Below are 26,449 nucleotides of genomic sequence, written 5' to 3'. Positions count from 1 at the left end.
GAAGCGCTCCTTGCAGGTGGCTGTCTTAAAAGAAGAGGTGAATGCTGTTTGCCAAAATGGACAGCAGTGCAGAAATGAACGCCGTGGGAGAAGACAAGATGAAATAGTTTGGGAAAGAGCAGAGCTGTGTTATGTGCCAGTGGCCACTTCCAACCTCATCTTGACTAGTCAACAGGTTCAGCATTGTGAATTCAGCCACTGAAGCCATTGAAGTTGACGACACGACTGTTGAACTGTTGAACATGAAATTTCATTAAGGCAACAGATAATGTACTTACTAACAGTCCTGGAAGTGGAAAGCAAAGCATGGTAAAGTGATGATTATTTAATTGCACAGTGCTTTTGCTATTCATTGCAGGCTCTTGGTTCCCTGCCTGAGGTAACCTAGATGTCAAAAACTAATATCCCAATACCTGGAAACATACAGCTCTTATAAGCAAACAAAGAAAAAAAAGAGGCCATCAGGAAGAAATTTAAACTGAAAAATGCAAAATAAGGTCTTGGCAGGCTTCCTGGCCCCCTAAGGAGTGGAAGGTCTTATTCTTGTACAACTTTCCACAGTCCCTGCCTTTGTTTCTCTCACATCTGGGGTTTCTTGATCTGCCGGTCTTTATACACTCTGCATGTATTTGTTGAACTTGTGTACTATCTCCATTAGTCATCACAACAACACTCAGATTCTACCTTAGCCTCATCTGGAAATAAAGAATGAGATTAAGGAATATCCCTACATACCTCACTTGCCTAAGGTCAGTCGGGAAACTTCTGGCCATGCACAGTGGCCACAAATACAACATAAAGCAGATTGCCTCTACAAACGTTGCTTTTCTGAGAGAGTTAAAAGAAACACTTCCTTAGCTAGGCATCTAGTGCTCAGATCGGGGGTCCCCAAAGACCACCAAGGAGCCAATTCCAATGTAAGCACACGAGAGTCGTTTATTGCAAGCTCTAGTTTGGACTTAAAACGGTCACCGACACAGCAGGTCAGAGTTGAGAGCCCCCACCCTTCATCTAGCAGGGTTTTTATAGGGTTTTTAGGGATTTCTATGCATCATTGCAACACTTAACAAATCATATCACACCGCGGGAAAATCATAAAATAATTCTAAAAGATGATTAGCATAACCAGTGGCGAGAACCAACTAGGTACTCAGGATTGGCTGGTTCAGGGGTTTGATGCTCTTCGAAATGATTGGCTAAAGCAGATGGTCTGAGCCATGACAGAGTGGTTTTTAACTTGCAGGAATATCTGGAACTTTGGGCTTTTCCTGTTATCTGCTGATTAGTTGTAGTTAGTGGAATTTCCTGTAAAGGGGTTGTTCCTGGAATTTGGGCATCAAGGGGATCAAAAGGAGTTGCTGACACATTGCCTGGACAAAATGGAATCCAAACCTAAAATTGCTATATTTTGTTAAGGGTTCACAGCTAGCTAATCATAGCTACTTAGGAGGCTGAGATCCGAAAACTGAGGATCACAATTCAAAGACATGGGGAGGGGGGGGGCAGGAAAGTTCATTAAACTTTTTTACCACCAAAAATCCAATGGTGGAGTTGTGGCTTAAGTGGTAGAACACTAGCCCTAAATCCAAAAGCTCAGAAAAAAAATGCCCAGGCCCTGAGTTTAAGCCCCAGGATTGGCACAAAAATAAGACCTTCTTATCATGCCTGCTTAGGTAAACTGGGCCCTTCTGACTGACTATTGTACTCTGATTGGTTTTTGCCAGCAGACTTTAAAACCACGAGGTGAGAGATCCTGTCTGATTTACTACACCACACAGTTTAGCCCAAGTACAGTGTCTGACACTAGGAAGTCACTGAAAGTATTGATATATAAATGACTACACATTTTACAGTGTCTGACACTAAGAAGTCACTAAAAGTATTGATATATAAATGACTACACATTTTATAGGATTAAAAATATCCATGTGACCTGGCCAGATAGGTCAGGACAGTTCTGTTGACTGATTGGGGTTGAAGCTGACCAGTGGACCAATGGTGAGGGAAGGGTTGAATCACCCACCATGGTCAAAAAGGCACTTTATTTGGTGACTGGCAGCAAAGAAGTGAAATATGGGCTTTGGAGTTGTACAAATCTAAATCTAAAGCATAGCTCTATTTCTATGAGCTATAGACCTTTTTGTCTTTTTTTTTTTTTTGAGACAGAGTGTCACTATATAACCCAGTCTGGGCTCTGACTTAAGAGTACTGGATTACCTGTGCACTACTCCTCTGCCTCCTATTGGATATATGGCTTTAAGAAGAAAAGCACTGAAGCCTAGGTCTTCCTTTATGAAAACAGGACTTAATGTCACCTGCCTTGTTGGTGCTTGACAGTACAAGGAGATGATGGGAGGCACTGGGTAGTATTGTAAGCTTGTGAACAATTGGTTCCTAATGAAGGCCAGGGCACAGGAAAATCCTTTACCTCATGGCAGCTAAGAAACAAGGAGAGGGGCCTGAAGGGGCTAGAGCCAAGACATAGCTTCCTAGGGCATGCCTCTAGGGCCCCAACTTCCCCAGGGTGGCATAAACTATCAAGGGACTAACCATGGTTTAAATCAGAGTCCCGGGGTTCTGATTGCTTCCCAAAGCATGTCAACTGCAACCCAGATCCCAACATATGAGCTTTGGCAGGGGGTGGAGGATTTCACATTCAAACTATAACAATAGGCCAAATGTGATTGAAGGGCATCATAAAGATGACATCTTAGAAATTACACATGAATGAAAGCTTAGATTTTTAAGGGAAAATGTGTTCTATTTTATCTGTTGATACCAATCATCTGTGTTCAAAGATAAACCTGAAGTTAAGATAGAACTGAAAAAAGTAGACTCAGAAAAAGTTGTGATGGATATTGGTAGAGCTTGCAAAGTATATAAAAGATGTAGTTTATGAACAGTTTGTGTGATGTGATTAAGTTGACTATGTTTGTGTGTGTGTGTGTGTGTGTGTGTGTGTGTGTGTGTGCCAGTGCTGGCACTTGAACTCGGGGTCTGGGCATCTTTTGCTCAAGGCTAGCACTCTACCATTTGAGCCAGCAGAGTCCTACTTCTGGCTTAAAAAAAATTAGTTCATAAGATTTTCATGGACTTTCCTAGCTGGGCTGGCTTCAAACCACAATCTTCAGATGTTAGCCTCCTGAGTAGCTAAGATTATAGGTATAAGCCACTGGCGGCTGGCTAGGTTATCTGTATTTAAAAGGTTACCATAAGGTTTTTCTAAGGGCAGGATTTAATGCACTCATGTAAAATTAGTACCTAATTCTCTATAATAAAAGACTAACTTAAAAATCTTATTCTTATTATTCCTAAAATAATATTCTAGCAACACTTTGAATCACTGGCTTAAAGGGAAAAAATGATCAAGATAATGCCTTGTGTTCTAGTGATCTTGTCAAGCATTTTACAACTATGGAAATTGAGTCCTAACTGAGCCAAAGTTTGTTTGAGTGTCTGTTTCTTTAACCATCTTGCATGACCTCCACACCCACCCCTTCTAGGATGTAATTCTTAAATAACTCCTTACCAACTAGTATTCTTCGGATTGAAATGGTTTGGGGTGCCTTTTACAGACTATCTGTGGGTCCCTAATTGTAACAAGTAGAACCTGTGCTGCTGCCACAATGCTGTCAGTCTAATTATTGTCCTAAACTACTGCATAAAGTAGAAATAATAGTCTGTGCTGTCAATCGCTAAACTGTTCCAAAAGTTGAACCAACTATTCTTAGTCTTTTATCATGGAAGTTTCTTTCTCAGGAACAGGGCAGGTAGGCATAGAAAGGATGGCTCTTACATTACTTATTTGTCAAAGAATTAGCTTTGAAACATAATAGACTCCAGGGAATCTTTCCCTAAGAACCACTTCTAAACTTGTTTTGGTCAGTCAAGCATTTAAGCAGGGGCATGGGTGTTATTGGCTACTTTTAGCCCCATTTACAGTGACAAACAGGAGCAGCAAAGACGAAGGTTTTTGTTGTTGGTTTTTTTTTTTAATTTACTGCTTGACTAGAAAAAGGAACATATATAAACTTTCAGTAAAAAAAAAAAAAAAGTAGCATTAACACTGGTACAGAGAAACCAAGGGCTTTGCCCAGAAGGATGCCTGGAGGGGATCCCCAGCATCTTCAAGGCTACCCCAAGCCACAGAAGCTCAAAATGTAAAAATGCAAATTGAGTTCAAAGACTTTCCTTGAAGAGCCTTGGGCATTGTGTGTTCTCAAAAGTACCTATGTACTGGTTTCCTAGTATTCAGCTAGCAAAACACTCAGAAATGGCTGCAGGCAGAGTCCAAGTGGGTCAAGGTATATTTTGCCAGGCTGGCACAGGTTATTTACAAAGGCAGAATGGGAGAGTAATAGTTTAATGGAGGCTTCCACCTAGATTTCAGAGGGAATCGTGGATGGCATAGTATACAGCTTGATTGGCTAACCAGAGATAGCCCCTCCCAGGGCAGTCCACAGAGCTGTGGAAGTAAAGGCAAAGCTGCAATGGAGACTATAGGAAGGTAGAGATTCTAGGCATATGAAATGCCTGTCTAGGGAGACTGCCGCAGTGAGAAAAAGCAGAGAGTGTAAATCATTGGGGCCACAATCAACCAAAGGATAGGGATTGGGCTGCCCAAGTCAGAGGAGACCATTTCTTGCTAGTGTATCTTACGTGTTGCATGGGAATATAAGATAGAATGGTTCTCTAGGATTTGGGTTTTGGTTTTGTCTGTTCCCCTTCTTTCCATTCCTCTATTTCTCCCTTTGGACGGAATGTTTACTCTGTGATTGTCTCACCGTTGCATTTTGGGAATATTTAATTTTCTTTGGGATTGTGACAAAAGGCCTAGCGATTGCTCCCAGGGCCAGTGTGTGCTGTCCAAGTGCTTTACCACTGAGCCACACCCACAGCTAAGGTTTTGATTTTTACCTCTGCTCACAGTGGACTTTGCCTTGAGTCTCACAAAAGACTTTAGGCTTGAGCAATCATGGAATACTTAATACCCTGATGACTCTTGGAGAGAGATCAATAAATTTTGGAGAAGTGGGCAACTCAAGAAAGCAAAATGGATATAAACATTCCACAGCCAGAAAGAATATTGCCACACAAAGACCCATGTGTTAAAGGTTTGTTTCCCAGAAGTGTTGGCGCTTTGTCCAGGTTAGGCCTTTCAAAGGGACAATGTTGCCCAATACTTTGAAGCAATACTAACAATCCTGAGGACTCAGAACATGACTTGAATGTATTTCTCACTGTGAGATGGACCTCACTCTTGGGGTGAAGGTTACAATACCATAGTTTGGATCCTGCACATCCCTAAATGTTCAATAGTTAAAGGTTTGATCCTCTAAATGGAACATTTAGAAATGTTAATGCTTTTAACAAAATATGACCCAAAGTATGACCCAAAAATTCTTTTCTCTTTGTAAGTTGATGATCTCATGTATTTGTTACAGTAATAGAAAGATGACATAGACAATGACTATTTGCGGTCTAAATTGTACATCCCAGTTTCTCAATGTACATCATGTTCTTCTTATGACTGTGCTTCACTCCCAGAGTTTTATCTTGTATACCTTAAAAGCAGATACTGAAAGTGGAATCTATGTTTAATTACTTCACAGTGGCCAAACCACTGCTACTGCACACAGCCCAACAGCCTTTCCTTACCCAAGAAATGGAGCAGAGGTAGTTTCCAGGTTCTGGCTAAGAGAAAGGTCATAGGAAAAGAGCAACAGGTACTTACTATCACTTTGTTTCCCAGTCCTCTCCAAGTTTGTTAAGTTTTTCCCATGAGTCAGGACGTGTGGGACGTAAAGGTGGTCATGAGAGGTGAATGGTGGTGATGAATGAGAGGGAAATCAGGGGCTGCCATGAGAGGTCAATGGGAAATGGTCACAAGAAGTGATTGGTCACAAGCAATGACTGGGTATTGGTCAAGAAAGATGATGTATTTCACCTAAGGTAAATTTATGGAAATTAGAGAAAGTAAATATGTCACAACTGAGTAGAAATTAGATCCATTTGGCCTGAACCTCACGAAATCCCTCATCAGTTCCAAGGGCAGCTTTTCCAGAGTCATGTGAAGTCCGTTTTTCATCCCTCACTCCTATTTACCACCAAGACATTGCCTAGTATGCACTTTGGTTTCTCAACTGTTTCAAAATCAGGTAAGTAGAAGCCCCAGACAAATGACACAGGTATTCCAACCCCTGGGAAAGACCGTGGCTCACTGTCAATTAGATGTGTCACCTGCTTTATAGATAGTACACACAATGTTATTACCTCTGACAACCAGAAGATCAAATATTGATACGGGAAAACTCAGACCAAACCTCTGAAGGTAATCAAGACCTTTATAGTGTTCCTACTGAAGAAGTAACTCTCCCAGCTTCTATTGCAAACCTCTAATACCCATCTCAGCATAAATTAGCATATAAAAATAACTTTACAGAAAGGGGTGCTATAGCTCAAGCTGTAGAGTGCTCACCTAGAGCTGAAGAGCTCAGGGACAGCCCCCAAGCCCAGAGTTCAAGCTCCATGACTGAACAAAAACAACAACAAAGCAATTTAGTAAAAATAACTTTACAGGGGCTGGGAAGGTGGCTCAGTGGTAGAGCGCTTGCCTTGCATGCATGAGGCCCTGGGTTCGATTCCTCAGCACCACATAAGCAAAAATAAAAAAACCGCAAGTGGTGCTGTGGCTCAAGTGTAGAGTGCTAGCCTTGAGCTGAAGAGCTGAGGGACAGCGCCCAGGCCCAGAGTTCAGGCCCCACAACCGGACCCAAAAAGTAAAAAATAAAAAAATAACTTTACAGTAATGTGGGCAAAAGTATACTATCTCTTCATAAATACTGTTGTAATCTATTCATCTTGTTTTGCAGAATCTAATACACTGTGAAAAATCAATATTACTTTGGGGTTTTTTTACATTATTTTCTATATGTATAGGAAAAAATTGTCAATTGTATCCCAAATTGGTAAAACAAAGTAAAATATCCAAAATATATACAAAGTAAAATCTTCCATCCAACACTGTAAAGGTACATTTATTATAGGACACACCCTGATTTCACAGAAGTTAGAATGTGACTGAATCATGAAATGCAGTATTTTAACAGACCCTTATTGAGAAAATCAGAAATAACACAATAAACATTAAGTACATTGAATTAGAGCATATTAATAATCACTACCAAATTCCTAAAGCTCTTTGTTTCTGTTTCACTACTCAGTTGACATGAAGAAGGGACTGGCAATCACAGTAATTCCTAGAGGATATCTCAGACAAACTATGAAAATGAGAGATTTTCAATTTAGAAATCATTTCTTGAGTCACAGGTGAGGCCTCTGTTAAGTGCCTCTGTGTTGCTGGAAAGCTGAGTCCTGTTTTGAAGCCAGCTGTCTTTGGCACTGCATGGTGTCCTCTTCATAGAGCAGAAATACTCAAAGGACAGATTAGCATCCTCTGGTTCAGCCTACAGAGAAAGACAAGCATTAAGCAAAGCATGTGAGCTTTCCAAGGATGTGCTTTCCTAGAACTGCCCTCCCTACTGTTGAAGCCCAGTGTGGAAGCCTGACAATTTGGTCAGCAAACTGTTTCACAGGTTTGTGTTTTTTCTCCTAAATCAGAATACTACCCAACTTCTGAAAAACAAAAGTCTCGCTCAGCAGAAAGTAGGCTGAGAACAGGAGGATCACAAGTTTGAGGCTCAATTGAAATACATAGTGACTTCCAGACCAACGTGGAAAAGATAACCAAACTCTGTCTCAAATTAAGAAACAACAAGAAACTCAAATGCCTGAAAACCACTCTGAAAGGGGGAGCTCATGGAACATCCACTTAATCAAGCTCTTACCAAATATGAGCCTCAGAACAAGATCCTACTGCATGTAAACGTGGTAATTTATAAAATGCCCTGGATTCAGAGCATGGGTTCGAAGTGGACCTAGAAACTGTTTTTTTCTTGTGGGGATTGAACTCAAGGCCTGAATGCTTTCCTTGAGCTCTTTTTCTCAAGGCTATTGCTCTACTACTTTGAGCCACAGACCTACTTCTGGTTTTCTGCTGGTTAAGTGGAAATAAGAGTCTCAGGGATGGGGGGCGGGGGGAGGGAGAGAAAGTTGTGTGTGTGTGGGGGGGGGGGTGATAGCTTTCACCTCTAATCCAAGCTACTAAGGAGGCTGAGATCTGAGGATCTCAGTTCAACACCAGCCTGGACGGGAAAGTCTGTGAGATTCTTATCTCCAATAAAAGACCAGAAAACCGGAACTGGTCCTGTGGCTCAAGTTAGAGTGATTGCCTTGGGCTAAAGAGCTGAGGGACAGTGTCAGGCCCAGAGTTCAAGCTCTACCAACAACAACAAAAAGTCTCATGGACTTTCTTTCCCAGGCTGGCTTTAAAGCACAATCCTCAGATCTCAGCTTCCTAAGTAACTAGGATTACAGTCGTGAACCACCAGTGCCCAGCTCAGCCTAGAAAATCTGATCCCCAAGTATGCTGAAAATCTGCTTATGCTCTGTTCTGGCCTAACAACTTAACAATAACAATACAATTATGTTAATTTTTTCAAGTCAGGAATTATGTATGTTGTTCCCTTTTATCCTGGAGCTTTGTGGCAGAGGGCCAGCATTAACTGAAATGGATGCATTCATCAATGCACTAAAGAGGAATTGGTTTGCAATCTCACTGTGGGTTCATCAACATATGACTAGATGTCTGTATTACTTAAGGCTGCATTGTTCCACTCATTTCAACCAGTTCAAAAGCCATTTCTGAGCTGAACTCTTAGATTAGGTAGAAGATTTGGGAAGTCCTTAAATTCAATCCAGTACAGAGATAGAGAGGCAAAGACAGAGAGAGAGAGACAGAGACAGAGAGAGAGAAAGAGACAGAGACAGAGACAGATGAAAGAAGGGAGGGTAAGGGAGGAAGGAAGGAAGGAAGAGAGGATGGAATGGAGGAGGGGAGCGAAAAAAACAAGATCATTTTTTTTGTTTTGGGTCCGGTCATGGGGCCTGAACTCTGGGCCTGGGTGCCATCCCTCAGCTCTTCAGCTCAAGGCTAGCGCTCTACCACTTGAGCCACAGCCCCACTTCTGGCTTTTTTTTTGCTTATGTGGTGCTAAGGAATTGAACCCAGGGCCTCATGCATGCAAGGCAAGCGCTCTACCACTGAGCCACCTTCCCAGACTTCATTTTATTTTTCTGAATCATACTTTTCATTCTTGTCTTCATAGTCCAGAACACTCACCTTTTCTGTTTCCTTTTCGCAGAGGCAAGGTAGCTACTTTATACATCATAGGAAATAAAACAGTAGTGAAAATTGCAGACCCAAAACAGGCATACAAAACTATTGGTAGATCTGGATATTGTCCTTGAAGAACTCCGGTTAATGCAGGAGTAGCCATTAGTCCCAAGGCAGCACCAATCAAAATAAATGCAGTAGATTTGCCACTGATGGTGGTGTACTGTTCAATCCAAGAAACACCACTGGGAAACGTGGTGGCCATGGAGGCCCCATACACGGAGGTTGCTATCCAGAGACAAAGAGGGCTCCTGTCAAAAAGCACCAGAAACAAACAGGAGACCAGGCTGCCAATGTTGCTCAACACAATCATGGTGGCAGGACGTAAACACGCGGCAAAGAAGATTGCCAGGCCCCTGCAGGCTGCGAAGGTCCCCCAGAAGATGGAGTTCAAGCCAGCTGCTTCTCTCTCATCCATGCCAACATGGGTGGTGGCAAAGGAGAAAAGGTAAGAGCCATATGTCACCTCAGCCCCCACGTAGAAGAAGAAGAACAGAAAAAGCAGACAGAGAAGGGCCTTGTGGTATTGAGCTCTTCGAGATTGCTGAGCAGATGCTGTTGTTTTTCCCTGCCTTGAGCTTTTCATGAAGAACAGAGCAAAGAAAAGGAGAGAAACTACGAGAATGTAGGTGCCTATGGAAGCATAAGCCCACAGTAAGTTCATGTCATGAGGAGCTGCGAGTAGAGGGTCTGAGGCGGCTTCAGAAGAGGCATTGAGGGCTGCAGGGAGAAAGTCGGGCTCTGTGTGGTTGTCAGCAGACACTGTGGGGCCCAGCGCCAGTTTAGCCAGCAGGGGAGCCAGGAAGGCGCCCAGGGCAAAACTGAAGTGTAAGGCCTGCATGTGGGGGGGGCTCTTGTCCCCCCAAAGAGCCAAGATGAGCACGTTCCCACCTAGCAAAGAGACACAGAGAAAGGTTTAAGTTATCCACAGAGCTTAGTTTCAAAAACACAACACCAAACCCAGCTCATTGCTATGAAACAAAAATAAAAGTGCATTACATAACACAAGCACTGTGCTGTTCTAAGTTCTTCAAACACTGGCCTTGAGTCACTTCTGTGTCTCAGCAGTTCTAAGCCACCACCACCACCACCACCACCACCACCAGACAACAATGTTCTTACAGCCAGGCTCAGTACTAAAGCTTGTTATAAAACAGTTCCAACTCTGATCAGATGCTGGTGGCTCACACCGCTAATCCTAGCTACTTTAGAGACTGAGATCTGAAGGTTATGGATTTGAATGCAGCCCAAGCAGGAAAGTCAGTGAGAGTCCAATTATCCACTAGAAAACAGGAAGTGAAGCTGTGGCTCAAAATGATAGAATACTAGCCTTTAGCAAAGGAGCTCAGAGACAGTGCCCAGGCCTTGAGTTCAAACAAACAATCAACAACAAAAAATAAATAAACAAAAGTACTGCCAATTCCACATTGGAGACTAATAATATCATTATACTTGTATATTTTAAAGACTGATACATACTTACCAGGCAAATTAAATAATGAGCGATTAAATACTGAGCAAATCACCAAATGGTTTCATATGGGTAGGCAATTGAAAGTATTTTTTTTTTTTTTAATGTAAAAGGCAGATTCAAACTATCCAGGCAGGACTTCATTACAGGATTCTGTTGAGCTCATTACAGACAAGAATATCAAGTTTTCTGTTTTGTACTTAGATTTCAGATATGCACATATTTCCCCCTGGAAATAAAATGTGAAAGATGGAATATGTGCATGGTCTGACAATGAGCATGCAAGGAGGCTAGAATTAAAGGATAAAGAGCTATCACAGGTGTCATTTAGTCACGTTTTGAAGACGGGTGGAGAATAGGAACTTTAGAGGGTAAAACAAAAAAGAGTAGAAAAGAAATAGGAAAGTTGTGCCAGGATTCTCTAAGCTTAAAACCAGGTGCTGTCTCTATGCTTGTACAGCCAAATAGTGGTCCCACATTTCCTTCTATTTCAGCTATCAAACCATCATTGTTTCTCTCTGTCTCTCTCTCTCTTTTTTTTTTTTTTTGGTCAGTGGTGGGGCTTGACCTCTGGGCCTGGGCACTGTCCCTGAGCAATTCAGCTCCAGGTAAGTGCTCTACCAATTGAGCCACAGCACCACTTGCAGTTTTCTGGTGGTTAGTGAGAGATAAGAGTCTCATGGCCTTTCCTACCTGGGCTGGCTTTGAACCATGATCCTCAGATCTCAGCCTCCTGACTAGCTAGGATGACAGGTGTGAGCCTCCAGTGCCCAGTTCCATCATTGTCTCTTATACCACAATGATAAAGATTGATCTCAAAATGATAGATTGATCACCTTTGTTTTAATTACCCATAGGTAGAGTGATTGGATTTTTAGTTTACTTTATTTTATTTAATTTTTTTGTACTAGTGCTGGGGCTTGAAGTCAGGGTGGGGACATTGTTGCTTAAATTTTGCTCAAGGCTGGCACTCTACCATCTGAGCCACACTTCCACTTCCAGCTTTTTGCTGGCTAATTGGAGATAAGAGTCTCATAGACTTTACAGCCTATGCTGACTTTGAACTATGTTCCTCAGATCTTAGCCTCCCAAGAAGTTAGGATTATGGGCATGAGCCATCAGCAATTTACAATATTTTAAATGAACAATCTTTCAGTGCTTCAGAGTCAGATGTTCAATATTCCACTAACCTGTATCCAGAACACCAAAAGAGACACCCATGGCAGACATCATGACAATCAGCAACACTGCAGTCTTGCAAAATGGAATAAGATAACTACTCACGGTGATGCCCCACATGGACAGCCCTAGAAACGAGAGTCAAACGTCAGCTATAAAAGCAGCATTTGGGCTGGAAATGTGGCTTAGTGGTAGAGTGCTTGCATAGCATGCATGAAGCCCTGGGTTTGATTTCTCAGTACCACATAAACAGAAAAAACTCGACCTGGCACTGTGGCTCAAGTGGTAAAGTGCTAGCCTTGAGTAAAAGACGCTCAGGGACAGTGCCCAGAGCCTGAATTCAAGCCCCAGGAATGGCAAAATAAATTAATAACTAATAATAATAATTAATTAAACCAGCATTCCTGCAGGGTCATGAGTCAAGCCAATATCATTAAAGCTTCCAAAACACAAAGTATGGTCAAGTTAAAAAGTTTCTCTAAGTGGTCATATCATTAAAATATTTTAAGATCTTTGTTAAATTTTAAGATCTTTATTAAATCTATGCATGATACCACTAAGCAAATTTTATCACAGAAGAGCCAAAGAGTATTTACTTAAATAGTTTACATTTAAGAACCCAAAAGAGCTGGTTACTAGAGGCTCAGGCCTGTAATCCTAACTAATCAGGAGGCTAAAATCTGAGGGTCACAGGTCATGAGTTCAAGACCCATGACTGGAAAAACAGACAACCAAAGGGACTTTTAAATATGATACAACTAATATAATAGTGTTTAGTAAATCAGAATAAATTGTTTCGGCAAATAGTGAAGCAATTTAAGGCACATTTACTATTAGGCTGGAGAAGTGGCATGTGTGGGGCTCTGAGTGGGATTATTAAGATGACAAAAACATTACACACACACACACACACACACACACACACGTGTGTGTGCATATCTTTGAAAGCTACTTTAGAAATAAGAAGGATATTTTATTTAATTATCAGTAAATATAGATTTTTCTCCTTGCTTCCAAAGGTGCTTTGTCAGATGGATCTAGGTTTTCTTGAAACCCATGGCCCTGTTCAAACCACAGCATGCTAAAAAGCCATGCCAGGGGCTGGCAAGGTGGCTCAGGGGTAGAGCGCTTGCCTTGTATGCATGAGGCCCTGGGTTTGATTCCTCAGCACCACATAAGCAGAAAAAGCCAGAAGTGGAGCTGTGGCTCAAGTGGTAGAGCGCTAGCCTTGAGCTGAAGAGCTGAGGGACAGCGCCCAGGCCCAGAGTTCAGGACCCATGACCGACAAAAATAAAACAAAATAAAAAGCAATGCAGGTCACCAGCATGCTGCAGCACAGCGCTCTGGGCTCATCACTAACATGGAGACAAATCTGCAGCCTGTGTCAGTTTGTCACCATCTCCTGCCCCACACTGTCAACCCAGAGTCCAGAGAGCCTGGCCACATTCCACAGCTCATCTGGCTTCAGGTAGCCCTAGAGACCTGCCCTACACCCAATGTGCAGAGCTTTGGGACAAGTGTGTGACATGGTGCCTCAGTTCCCCTGGAGGTCGGGAGGCTCAGGACTGCCATCAGCACACCTGAGGGTTAATCAAGGCTCCGGGTGGCCCAGCCCAGATGCCCTGTGGCTGCTAAGGTGAGAGCCACAGAGAAAGACCTGGCTTGTGTGGAGGACCCTGAAACACCATTCATTTCAGTTGTCAACAAGTTTCCTTATTGTAAATATGAAGTTGTAAATTCACTGACAGGTACAAAGAAGCAAAGATCATTGTTTCCTTACCCAGAAGTAAAAACTGATTCATACAGTCCAAAAGAACTCCTCCAATCAAAGAGCCACACAAATATCCTAAAGCACGACCCACAAATATTTCAGAAAGACTGCTGATATTGCGGTTTACGTTAGTGGCCAGATCTTGAAACGTGGGTCCCAGTATAGAAGCACTTATTCCCTGAAATATTGAAAAAAAAAAGCCAAAAATGTTTGCTTATCAAAACAATATGCATCTAGTTCACATCCATTACAGAAAAATGGGGAGATGATACAAATCAAAGTAGAGAATGAAGTCAAGGCCCTGTGACACTAAAATGTCTCCATCTCATAATCAGTCACCCTTTTGTACTTATATTTCCTTGTTCTTACAGTTGCTGGAATTGTTTGCCTCTTCACTTCAAGAGGCAACTGTCAGCTGTGTTGTTTGTAACCAGCCAGCTGTGTCAGGGGTAGGAGTCCTTACCAAGGACTTAAAGAACATCCCCTTGGGGCTTGTTGATAACAAGTTCCCAAGTGGGAACTTTCCACTGACAGAATGCTGTCTAGCTTCTTTAAATCAGCCAATCACAAAAAGAATGTGAGCTGGACTCCTATAGTTAGGAGGGAGGGTACCACTGTTTGTATTAGCATAAAAACCAAGGGGGCTGGATCTACCTGCCTAACTCTGGGTAGAGTGCCTATGCACCCTTCTGTGCAGAAGTGAATTGACTGGACTAAATCTCCTTGCCTCTTGAGTGTCCCATTCTGACACAGGAGGATTCCATACTTCTAAGAGCCCACAGGAAGAAAAACACATACAGTGACACTCCTGTCATCACCAGAGCTGTAGACTCCAACTGCTTTCCTTCTCATCAAAATTTTTAATTTCATCAGGTTGAATAGAATTCATGCCTGAATTCTATTGCTTAGGCAGCAGGATGATCACAAGTTCAAGGCCTCCCTAGACTAAAATAGCAAGATACAGACTCCAAAACAAAACAAAAAAAACTTCGGCCGGTTTCAAAACTATTTAATTTCTTGTAGCATTTTGTTGTAGTTAGTTCACTATTTGAATAATACCTTGAAAGACTACTTTGAAAATAGGATTTTTTTTTTTTTTGGTCGGTTGTGGGGCTTGAACTCTGGGCCTGGGCGCTGTCCCTCAGCTCTTCAACTCAAGGTGAGCACTCTACCACTTGAGCTACAGCGCCACTTCTGGTTTTCTGTTGGTTTATTGGAGATAGGAGTCTCAAGGTCTTTCCTGCCCAGGCTGGCTTTGAACCACGATCCTAGATCTCAGCCTCCTGAGTAGCTAGGATTACAGGTGTGACCCACCAGAGCCCGGCTTGAAAATAGGAAATTTTATACAACAATTTCAAGACTGGAAGAAGGAGGAGGAGGAATAAGAGGAAGAGGAAGAAGAAGAGAAAGAAGAGCAAGAAAAAGAGGAAGAAAAAGAAGAAAAGAATGTATTGAAAGTTAGTAAGTAGCTGGCTGGGAATGTCAGTCAGTGATATAGCATCTGCCCACCTTGCCTGAGTTCCTGTATTCAATCTCCAGCATGGCAAAAATAAAAATAAATGAATTTAGGTGTTTATTTATCACATTGTATTGCATAATGTTCCATTAACTTTATGACAATAAAGCTATTCTTGAGGTCATTTTTAAATTCTAAGCATACCACACGCACTACTTTCCTGTCTTCCTCCTTTCTTCCTTCTTCCTTTCTTTCTTCCTCCTTCCTCTTCCCCTTCTCCTCCTTTCATCTGTTTCAACTCAGGGCCTGGGCCCCATTGTCCCTGAGCTTTTTCTCTCTAGGTTAGCTCTCTTACATGAGCCACAGCTCAACTTGCAACTTTTCAGTTGTTCATTGAAGATAAGATTCTCACAGACCTTCCTGCAAGGGCTGGCTTCTTCCATTCTCAGATACCAGCTTTCTGAATAGTAGGGTTATAAGTGTGAGTCACCCACCCTGGCTTATTTTTCCTTGGAAGACTGACATGGGCTATGAGGACTGAAGTTACCCTCCAGAGACTCCCAGGAGAACCAGCGATGGAATATTTAGAATGGACCAACCAGGGCCTCTTGTGCCTGCCAGTCTCTCAGGGCACCTGGGGGTAATGAGAGAGCATTCTCTTCCATTTGAGCATCACAAATTTGGGTTTTGAGCTCTCTGGGGCTGAACTAAATCCAGGATCACACTGAATTTGATGATCAACTGGCTCTTATCCAGTCAGAGACCCCCTATTGAAAACAGATTCCTCCAAATCTAAGGAGCCCACTTGCTGAGGCTCCTGCTAACTTGACTCACAAAAATTATGGACCCAGAATAGGTGTGTGTCTAGGAACACAGGGTCACCTTATTCTGGACACACACACCTGAAAACCTTAGAGAAGGAGAGAGATCACTAACCTTTGTGGGAGAAGATGTGGGTCCCAGGGGAGCTGAGGGGTTTTTAGTTGGATCAGGTCCTTAGATGGAGGGCCTGTGAAGAGGGAACTGAGCGAGGTAACCCTATGTCTCAGCCAGCCAGGCCAAAGGGCAAGGCAGAACTGAAAAGCTGGGGCTCAGCTAGGGGAAGAGATAGATCCTGATGGCCTCCCACAGGCTAGCAGGCCTCCTGTTCCCCTGATTACAAATGCCTCAAAAAAAAGGAAAATAGAAATGCTTATATAAGTGAGGAAATCTCTCTCTCAAAAAGAAAATTTAAAGGGCTGGGATGTAGTTCAATGGCAAAGCACTTCTCTATCAAGTGCAACATCCTGGGTAAGATTCCCAGTACCAATGAAGAAAAAGTCCAAAAAAAAAAAATACGAAGAAGAAGAAGACGACGAGGAGAAGCAGAAGACCCACCACAACCACCAGCACCACCACCTATATTCATTTCAGATTTATTTGCCTTGGGTAGTCTTTGGTTAATAAAAAAATATTGGCTTACTATTAAAAGGCATGTCTTTAGAGTCATCTCCACTAGATGTAATACAACAAGAAATGTTCCTGATAAAGTACCCTTGTGTTAACTCCATTGTACCAAATGTGTCAGCAAGAATAATTGATGATGACTAGCTGTTCAAGATCTCCTCTTTACAAATGCTCCTCTGCTCATTACCAGTGTGGCATTCCCCAGGGCTTGTTTGCTAGTGTTCACTAGAAATTGGCATCACCAAAGATTAAGGTTTTAAATTAATAGAAGAAACTGATGTCACTAGAAATAGGAAGGGGAGCTCTGAATGCAACTGTACAGGAATGTGGAAGGCGATTTGGGTAATACTATAAGCTATGAAGATATTTGATTGAGGGTAAAGGGACTAATTTTTGTTCTAAAGTAGAAAGACTGGGTGTTCTCAAATGAGAAGAGGAAAGAACAGGACAAAATCTGGATGGATAAGAACATTGTATATATTGAGTTTGGTGTTCAAGGATATTCATAAAAAAGACCATGAACTACATGGTTCTTTTTTTTGTTATTGTGGATTGTGGGGCTTAAACTCTGGGCCTTGGCAATGTCTCTGAGCTCTTCCGCTCAAGGCTAGCACTCTAACACTTGAGCCACAGTGCCACTTCCAGTTTTCTGGTGGTTAATTGGAAATTAAAGCCTCATAGATTTTCCTGCCAGAGCTGGCTTTGAACCACCATCCTCAGATCTCAGACTCCTGGGTAGCTAGGATTACAAGAAAGAGCCACCAGTGCCCAGCAACTACACAGTTTTGACAACTTTAAGACTCTTCCATAAGACTGGGTAAGACTTTTCAGAGCTTTGATGATGAAACGAAATTCCTCATGAACATCAAGCTGATCTTTAACCAAACATTAGGAAAAGCAAGAATTAATTAAATACTAAGGAAAAGATTTTCAGATTGTCATGCTAAGTCAGCTACCACTGACTTTGTTAAGATATTCAGTCAAGGATCAGTAGCTCATATCTATAATTCTAGCTACAACTACTCACGAGATTTGAGATCTGAGAATAGTGGTTTGAAGTCAGCCAAGGGAAGGAGAGCCTATGAGATTTTTAATATCTAAATAAGCAGCAAAGAAAAGGAAGAAGGAAGGAAGGAAGGAAAGAAGAAAGGAAGGATGGAAGGAAGGAAGGAAGGAAAGAAGGAAGGAAGGAAGAAAACAAAGGAAGGAAGGAAGAAAGAAAAGGAAGGAAGGAAGGAAAGAAGGAAGGAAGAAAGAAAGAAAGAATGAATCAAGGAGTAGAGCTGTATCTCAAGTCGTAGAGCACTAGCTTGAACACTAAACACAAAAGCTCAGGGACAGTGACCAGGCCTTGAGTTCAAGCCACAGTACCAGCATAAAAAACAACAACAACAAAAGTGGGGATTACTTAGCAAACAAAACTTTCATAATATCATTTTAAATCCAGAGCAATAAGGTTCATTCCACTAAATGAGATTACGCATCATGAAGTGGAAAGGGTGGTATAGAGGAATGATTTAAAAAGTAACTTTCTCATGGATGTTGCTCAGGAGGTATACAGATTTATAGACAAACAAATTTGACTTCTGCCTAATGCCACCAGCTGGTGGTCTCGTCCAGCCCTCAGTTCAGCCTTCTGGCCTGGTCAAATATTACTCTTGGCCTGGCTGTCCCCTTCCTCTGTATCTTTACCCTGACCATGCACTTACTCAGAGACAAAAGCTGTCAACATAAAAAATGTGCACTCTCTTTGCAGGTGATAAAGGTAAGTTTCAGGGAGGAACATTGTTCATAGGGTTCTTAGTCACTGGCTCTTGGCAGCAGCGCAGTGCCACACTCATATGGAATTCAAAGCTAACCTCTAAGTTGGGGAACACTTTGGATCTGGTGGTTGAGCAGACCTCCCTGGGGCTCAGAGGGTAGGAGCCATGCTCTCAAAGGCAAGAGAAAACAAGGATGTTTCACAATTCCTTGGAGGAACAGCACTTAGCTTTACAGCTCCTCCTTGCCTGTGTTGGGCTCATGTGAGAGGCTGAAGAATACTGGGTGCTTAACTTTCCAATGTGGTCAAAGAGGTCAAAGGAGGAGTTGAACAGGGGGCCGACAGGCTGGGGTGCAGTTCAATGGGCAGAGCACATACTTAGCATATACAGTAGGCCCTGGATTCCAACCCAAGCACACACACAGGAAAAGATGGCTGATGACTCTTGTTTCTCAACACACTACCACCCCATCCACTGCAGAGACTCCTCAGAGGAAAAGAACACACTCGTGCCTGTGAGCTGCTGACTGGCGGTTAGCAGGCATCTTGAACAGTTGACCACAAGGATTTTTACTCTTCATCTAGATTTCTAATCTTCCTTTAATGAGTCTCCAGGTCCCTGTGACTTGTGTTACTGGGCTAATTACAAAAAATGGATAACTTCTTCTTTTCCTTGTTGGTGCTGGCACTGGGGACTTGAACACACAGCTTAGGAGCTGATCCTTAGCTTTTCTGCTCAAGGTTGAAGATCTACTACTTAGGCCACAGCTCTTGGAGATAAGATTCTCTCAGATATGTCTGCTCCAGCGGGCTTTGAACCACAGTCTTCAGATCCCTACCTCTGAATAGGCAGGAATACAGGCATGAGCCATCAACATCTGGCTTCTACTACATTTTTTTAATGTCAGGCAGTTTCAAACACAACCGTGAGCTTTAATCATATCATTCTCTGAACAAAGATAATGACCACTAGTGCTTGAATACTGTTCTACTTTCTTTATTAAGGGGATATTAAATAATTTTATTTTAATCAATTTGTTCATAGAGATTACAGTTATAGAGAGTATTTTGGCTTCTGGATATATCTTCCTGACAGTCACAATAATAGTCTCCCTGATATAGTCCCTCATGAGTCATGAATGTCCTAAGCAGCCATTCCTGTTCATCAAATGATCAACAGAAACATGAAGCAAGTATAAGGAAACATAAAGCAACTCTCTCATTGTAAATTGTGAATTCCAGGCGCTAGCCAGTGGTGACTCATACCTGTAATCAGAGATATTCAGAGATGCTGAGACCCAGAGGCTCAAGATTTGAAGCCAGCCTGGGCAGAGAAATACAGGACCCTTATCTCTAATTAATCAGCAAATTGCTGAATAGGAGATGTGGCTCAGGTGGTAGAGCACATGACCAAAAACGCCAGGGAAGAGTGTAATGCCCTGAGTTCAAGCCCCAGCACCAGCATAAACAACAACAACAAAAAAACAATAAATAGCAAATTCCATAATTAAGCCAAGCTGGCCATGGTCATGTGGTGACAGAAATTGCCAGGGCTCAAGGTTTCAGTCACTTGAACTTTCTATCAACATTCTTGTCAATTTCCATTAACATGCAAAGCTAACAAAGAAGAGAATTGTTAAATTTTATCTACAGCTGCCTGTGTATAGAAGGATCTGTAACCACCTTAAAATATGATCAAACTTGAACCAGAGAGACTGTTAGTTGATCAAGTAACTGTACAGTCCAGAGTGCAGCCCATCCCAGGCTGCAAGGTGTCAGAAATGTGCAAAAGAGGCAAATTCAATAAAACAGGCAAAGTCATTCCCATGTCACTTTCTTGTTCTGCCAATAGACATCACCTGCAAAGGCTCCCTGATGGAGCTTGGCAAACAGTTGCTGTTCAGGCGTTTCCCAACACCTAAATCCTCAAACATTTCTTTGCAGAGAACGTGATTTTAAAAATGACTTGCTTAACTTTATAATGGAGGTTAGCAAGAGCTAGGACTTACAGTTGCCTTTCAGGGCTAATTCCTTGAACCCCTTAAGAAAAATGGTTTCACATTGTCTACTTTTCCAGAATACTTGGCTCTAATTGCACTGCTGCTCCAAAGGCAAGCCACCCCGCCCTCCCTCCCCGCCTCCACCCAGCTCACCAGGAGCAGGCACAACTAAGGACCAGGACCAGCACACAGGTGCACAGCAAGCACTTAGTACACTACAAAGTTAGGGCCTTGGCTGCATTCAAATTACTCCATGTCTTCTTAAGATTTACAAGTGTGGGCACAGTGAGGGGGAACTCACCAATCACCTGCAGTGACACTTTCCTTAGACCTTCTCCCTCCCTGCAATGACAAAGCTTTGCAGCAATCCTGCCTCTGAGTCTCTGAGATGCTTAAGTGACCAGGAGTGACTTCACAGGGTTCATCTTCCCACACCCCCAGATGGCAATTGTCAAATGCAGAAATGGAAGCTACCCAAGGGATTGGCAAAAGGTGTACATAGCCTTAACTATACTCCACTATTTTTATATTTCTTATAAGAAAAACTGAAGGGTTGATTAGAATTAGGGCAGAGTACAAGACAGGTGCCTAACTTTACCACTGAGCCAGACGCATAATCTGGAAAAGTCATTTTCCTCTTGATTACAATTCTATCTGTAAAGGTAAGCCACCAGGCCTTACAAAAAGAGGAAACCCCAGAAAAGCACTTTTCTCTGTAACAATTTGGGCAGGGGCTAGAGGCCCAAGAAACCTCTCTTGTGTCTGGGCCAGGACCTAAAGGAATCTTACAAAAGTTTCAGACAGTTGAAACACATAGTAGGACACTCAATTTCATACTCCACCCTCCACGATTGGCATTGTACCCCAGGGTTGGACGAGGACACTGAGGCCAAGCAGATGAGTGGTTCCTCAGTGCTCAAGTAGGAAGAAGCAGGACTCCAGAGGGAGAGCACAGCCCTGCAGGACCCTTGCTAGAACCCAGCCTGGGCGCAGCCCAGCTCTCACCATCCCCAGGAAGGCCAGACACAGGATCACGGTGGTGAACCAGCACAGCACGCTCCCGGCATGGCCACTCGGCCTCCGGGACACCGCCACTGCCAAGGGCTCTTTCTGGGCAGGGGCCTGGGCCTGGAGGAGCCGCTGCCCGGCAGCCCCCGGCCCACCGAGGTCGGCTTCCAGCTCCAGCCTGGCGGCCTTTTGCTGCCTGGGGATCCCGGGCTCTGAGCACTGGTCCCTCCAGCCGCAGAGGCCTCTGGGTGCCACCTCCCCCCACGGACAGTGCTAGGTCAGGGCCCGGGAATTGAGACTTTGGACTGAGCACGTCTTGCAGGCTGGAGACACGCGCTGCTCCACTTAGCACAGCTCCTGCAGACAGTGGTTGGCCTTTCCTCATCCAGGACCTGTGTCCATGGGTGAGGAAACTCGGTTGCCTGCAGCATCTCTCCTAGGGGAGTCCACAGAGACCCGCCGACGGCGCCTCCTGGTGGAGGGACCTGTAAATGCAGCCTCGGAACAGCTGCATCCTCTGAGCTGACACCCTCTGCCCAATGGTTCTGGGGTCTCTAGACCCACCTCAAGAGGACCCCGCCAGAACTCTGCCTGCGCCTCTCAGTGTCACCAGAGGCCTCCTGGGCGCAGCTCCCTCTGCGGACTCTCCACTGTGCTGGGATGGACCAAGGGTCTCTGCATGCAGCCCATGCTCACCGCAGCCAATTCCAAGATTTGACAGGCAGCACAGAAACAGCTGGGGCCAGGTCGCAAGCAGGAGTTAGTGTGCATTTGTGGAGTAGTTCAGCGTTTCCTCCTCTCCCTGTGGCTAGATGGACACGAATAAAATTCCATATGAAATGAAAAGCACCCAAATATCAGCCAAGGATGTCCTAGGAGACGTAAAGGTAGCTCCACCAAATTCTGGCCAGTTCTCCAAGGAGTTCCAAACGCTAGTGAGGTAGTGCAAGTTGCAGCCTGAAGCAGAAAATGATGAGAAGCGTTACTTTTGCAATGTTCTACCACAAAGCTATACACGTGTAGGCCAAGACCTTTAATCCTCAAGAGCAGGAGATATTGACTTGAGTAAAATTCATTTAAACTACTGGTTGTAAAAACAACACATAGTGTGGTTGCCCTCACAATGAAGCCGTTCTTGCAGCTGGCAATCCTAAAGCAAGTGAGTGTGAAAATGCCATTCACCAATATGGACACGTGTGCAGCAATGAATGCGCTGAGAGAAGACCAGGTGTAATAGGTTGGGAAAGACCTAGGCTGTGTGGTGAGCCAGCCACCACTTCCAACCTCGTCATGACAAGATCACGTCCAGCACTGCAAAGATCCATCCATATAGTCACTAAAGCTACCAAAGTCAGAGAACACTATTAAAGGGACAGCTTTATTAGTCCACAGATAATCAGCTAATAGAAATGGAAAATTTAGAAACGGAGGACCAACAATGGGGTACAAGAGAAATCATCAACATGGCTACAAAAATGAGGGAGATGACTCAACAAGACAGATATGGGGGAGAGGGGTTCAGCACACACATGAGCCCTTCACAGAAGGGTGGGCAACTCAGCAAGATGCTTGAGAGATAGAAGGACCAATCAGGAGCCTCATGCAGCATAAGTCCACCCCTCGACCAATCAGACCAGAAGCCCTTCCTAAAACCGTAGGAGGTAAAGGACTCTACATATAATAGCATCCAGAGAGACTGGGCACTCTGGATTCTAGGATCCTTCCTTTTACAAGGAGTTCATTTTGCCATTTCATTCACTTCTCCTTTGTTGTAGTTGTTGGTTTTGTTTTAAAAAACACCTGCTCCTCCTGCTTTAAACACTTTCCTGCCCTTTAATTCTTTAATTGGAAGAGAAAACAAACTAGAACCCAAGACAGCATCAAACCTTTTGCACTATTTGTTCCCTCCAGAATCCTGTGTTTGGGTTTCCTGGTGTCTATCTGCAAGACAGTCAGAGGCTGCCGCAGCCATGGTCCAAATGTTCCAGGTGTAGCTCCATGACAGTACGGCTCAGCAGACACAGCACGGTCCTCGGGATGCTGGCTCTGCAGACATTCACAGTGAAAGAGTTGTGGGGCGCTCAGAGGCTTCCGCCCAGATTTCACATAAAAGCCTGGAAGGTCCAATGGCATGCAGCAGGCTCAGAGTGTCTGCAAGCAGCCCCTTATAGGACAATGCTTGGAGGCAGAGCCACAAAGGAGACCACAGCATGATGCCAGAAACTTGACCTGTCTGCTTAGAGAATCTGCAGACAATAGGCAGAACCAGCCAAAGAGAGTGAGTAAAGTCAGCAAAATCCTAGGGCTAGACTATTCAAGATAGGAGAACCCACTATCTACTCCCAATCTTTTCCCTACTGACTTTATGTCTTATTTTGGCTTGATCCCTTTTACTTTCTTTTCCTTTTTCTTTTTATTGTAAAGATGATGTACAGCAGGGTTACAGTTACAAAAGTCAGGTAATGAGAACATTTCTTTTAAAAAAAATAATGATAAGCAATGTTCAATTATTTGCATTTACTTTATGCTAAACTTATTCCAGTGCCATAACTTTTTGTTTCTTTGGGATACCTTTTTCTTCGGTGAGGCCTCCTCTTCTGACTTAGAAACAATTTGCTCCTTCCACTTCTTTTAGAAGTGTCACCTCTTCCCTCATTTTTTCTGCTTTCCCTCCTGACCTCCCTCCTCCACAAGGTGTATAGTTCCTTTTCAGCAGTGTCTAGTAATTATCACTCCTGCATTTGACCCCCTTTGTCTCCCATTTCTGTGACTCCCTTACCCTCCCTTGAATAGATACATTTACTTACAAGACAACAAGTACAGAAGGCAAAAATCACGACAAAAGGAGAAAAGCACAAAAAAGTAAAATAACAAAAAGCCTCATTTCCACTTCTTGGAGTTCATTTCATAAACATCATTTTACATGATCATATACACATACCTTTTGTGATATACACATGGGCCTTTGTGATCCTATCCTCCTTTGGTCCCACTGGGAGAATGTTTAGAGTCCTGATTAAGTATATTTTTTGGTCTTTCGTATCCAGTGTGTTTACTTAAACATTTATAGGCACATTTTAATTACTACGAATGAGGGAAAACATGCAACCTTTGTTTCTTTGGGTCTAGCTTATTTCACTTAATATACTTTTTTCCAAGTCTGTCCATCTTCTAATAGGGCAATATCATAGTTTCTGATGGAAGCATAGAATTCCAACATGCATATTTACCACATGTTCTTGATCCATTCACACACTGAGAAGCATCTGGGTTGATCCTATATCTTGGATTTAGTAAACAATGCTGCAATGAACCTGGTTGTGCTGGTAGCTTTAGTATGGTCTTGTCTGTAGTCTAATGGATAAGTGCCCAGGAGTGGAATTGCTGGGTCATAGGAAAGCTCTATGCTTAGTCTTTTGATCTTTCCATCTATTTCCTATGCCTCCCTGTTGGAGGAGATGCTTATCCTGTGATTATACCCCCCATTGTATCCGGCAGGTATCTACCTTTCTTTTTTGTTTTTAGAGGGAATCACAACTCAGAGTTTTCTTGAGTCTCCATGGAGACCTTGCACTTGGGCTTTGCACAATACTATAATAGTCAGTACTGGGAAGAATCATGGAGATTACACTGAAATAATGGATTTTGGATGCTCAAGCAGTGCTCAAAGAAAGAGAAATGGAAATGAGCTCTTCAGGACCAGACATTATATCATGGTTGGGGTTTTGAATGTCTCCCAAAGGCTCATATGTTAAGGCTTGGTTCCTACAAGTGGAGGAGTCATAAAGAGGTGGGACTTCAAGGGAGATGATTAGGTCACTAGTGGTTTGCTCTTTAAAGTGATTTTGGTGCCCTGTTCCCCTTCTCATTCTCTTTGGCTCTGGGCATGAGGTGAGAAGTTTTACAATGCCAGATGCTCCTGTCATGAGTTGCTGCCTTGCTACAGGTCTAAAAACAACAGAGCTAAGCAATCAGGGCTAGAACCTCTAAAACTAGGAGTAGAAACAAAAACATTTTCTTTATAAGTGGATTATCTTAGTTACTATTGATGCAAGCAGGAAGTGACTAGCACAATAGCAATTTATATTTTAGATTGTGAAATCCATCGTAGATTTCCAAAAAGAGCAAGAGGCTTGTAATATCTTCATCAGCCTTCTACAAAGTTGCTCATTGTTAACCTAAACAATGTTGTAGTGGAATATAGAAGGTCAGGGGTCAATAAAGGTTCTGTGTTTCACTGAAGACAAAACAAAGCAACTTGTTTTCAAAAGGCAATTTATGTTCATGCATGAGAAAAAGCAACTATACTGCAATCAGAAATTAAATGTAATACAGTGCAAAACTTGGGAAGAAGTGAACAAAATCTGTCATCACTTCTACGTATTTATCCAAGGATGGACGCATCAGTTTGTCTATTTTCATAGGAAGTTCTTTCCCATCCCTGACTTCTAGGCCACCAAGCCACCTTCTCACCTCTACTTTGGGGTCCCAGGTATTTCACACTTAGGGAGTAGGAGCCTTGGATGATGGCTGGGCCATCTATTCCAACCCCTTGGAAGATGGTGCCTCTTTAATTAAATTAACTAATTTAATTAACATCATCTGACCCATCATTGCAGGATGTCATCACCATTCAAAGCCAGTGGGTGCTCACCCGTGTAATCTTAGCTATTCAGGATGCTGACATATGAGAATCGAAGTTTGAAGACAGCCCAGGCAGACACATCTGTGAGTCTCTTATCTCAAAATTCAGTATTCTCTATAAACTAATAAACATTAAGTATATTTAAATTTGCAAATGTAATTACTGGCACATACTTTTCTTTTTGTATGGAGGCTTGAACTCAGGAGCTTGTACTTGCTAAGCAAGTTTTCTACCACTATAAGCGATACCTCTACCACTATAAGTGATATCTCCAACCCCTTTAGCTTCAGTTGTATTCTTCCTTCTTCAGATAAAGCAATACTGTTTTTCCTGGGAGCCAGCTTCAGACTACAATCTTCCTTCCTGTGGCTTCCAAATAGCTGGGATCACAAGCATGAAATACTGGAAACAACTTT

The 26,449-nt window shown here is 42.9% G+C and overlaps 1 protein-coding gene across 3 annotated transcripts in view; it reads right to left on the bottom strand.

Moving 5' to 3' along the window:
• Positions 1-7,021: 7,021 nt before the first annotated feature.
• Positions 7,022-26,449, bottom strand: part of LOC122116033 (sodium-dependent glucose transporter 1-like) — a 94,772-nt gene continuing 75,344 nt past the window's right edge. For 2 of the 3 annotated variants that reach the window (XM_042689695.1, XM_042689767.1), the window contains exons 2-5: positions 13,726-13,894; positions 11,957-12,073; positions 9,242-10,186; positions 7,022-7,466 (exon numbers count right to left, since the gene is read on the bottom strand). In XM_042689695.1, the coding sequence (XP_042545629.1) occupies positions 7,462-7,466; positions 9,242-10,186; positions 11,957-12,073; positions 13,726-13,894 (1,236 nt within the window). In that variant the 3' untranslated portion in view covers positions 7,022-7,461. Of the gene's footprint in view, positions 7,467-9,241; positions 10,187-11,956; positions 12,074-13,725; positions 13,895-21,385; positions 21,536-26,449 lie in introns of all 3 variants that reach the window. The other variant, XM_042689844.1, reaches the window with a different exon arrangement.

The sequence above is a fragment of the Dipodomys spectabilis genome, unplaced genomic scaffold (assembly GCF_019054845.1).
Source record: "Dipodomys spectabilis isolate Male_0828 unplaced genomic scaffold, ASM1905484v1 ptg000001l, whole genome shotgun sequence".
Classification (NCBI taxonomy): Eukaryota; Metazoa; Chordata; class Mammalia; order Rodentia; family Heteromyidae; genus Dipodomys; species Dipodomys spectabilis.
This window is presented reverse-complemented; position numbering and strand designations above follow the sequence as displayed.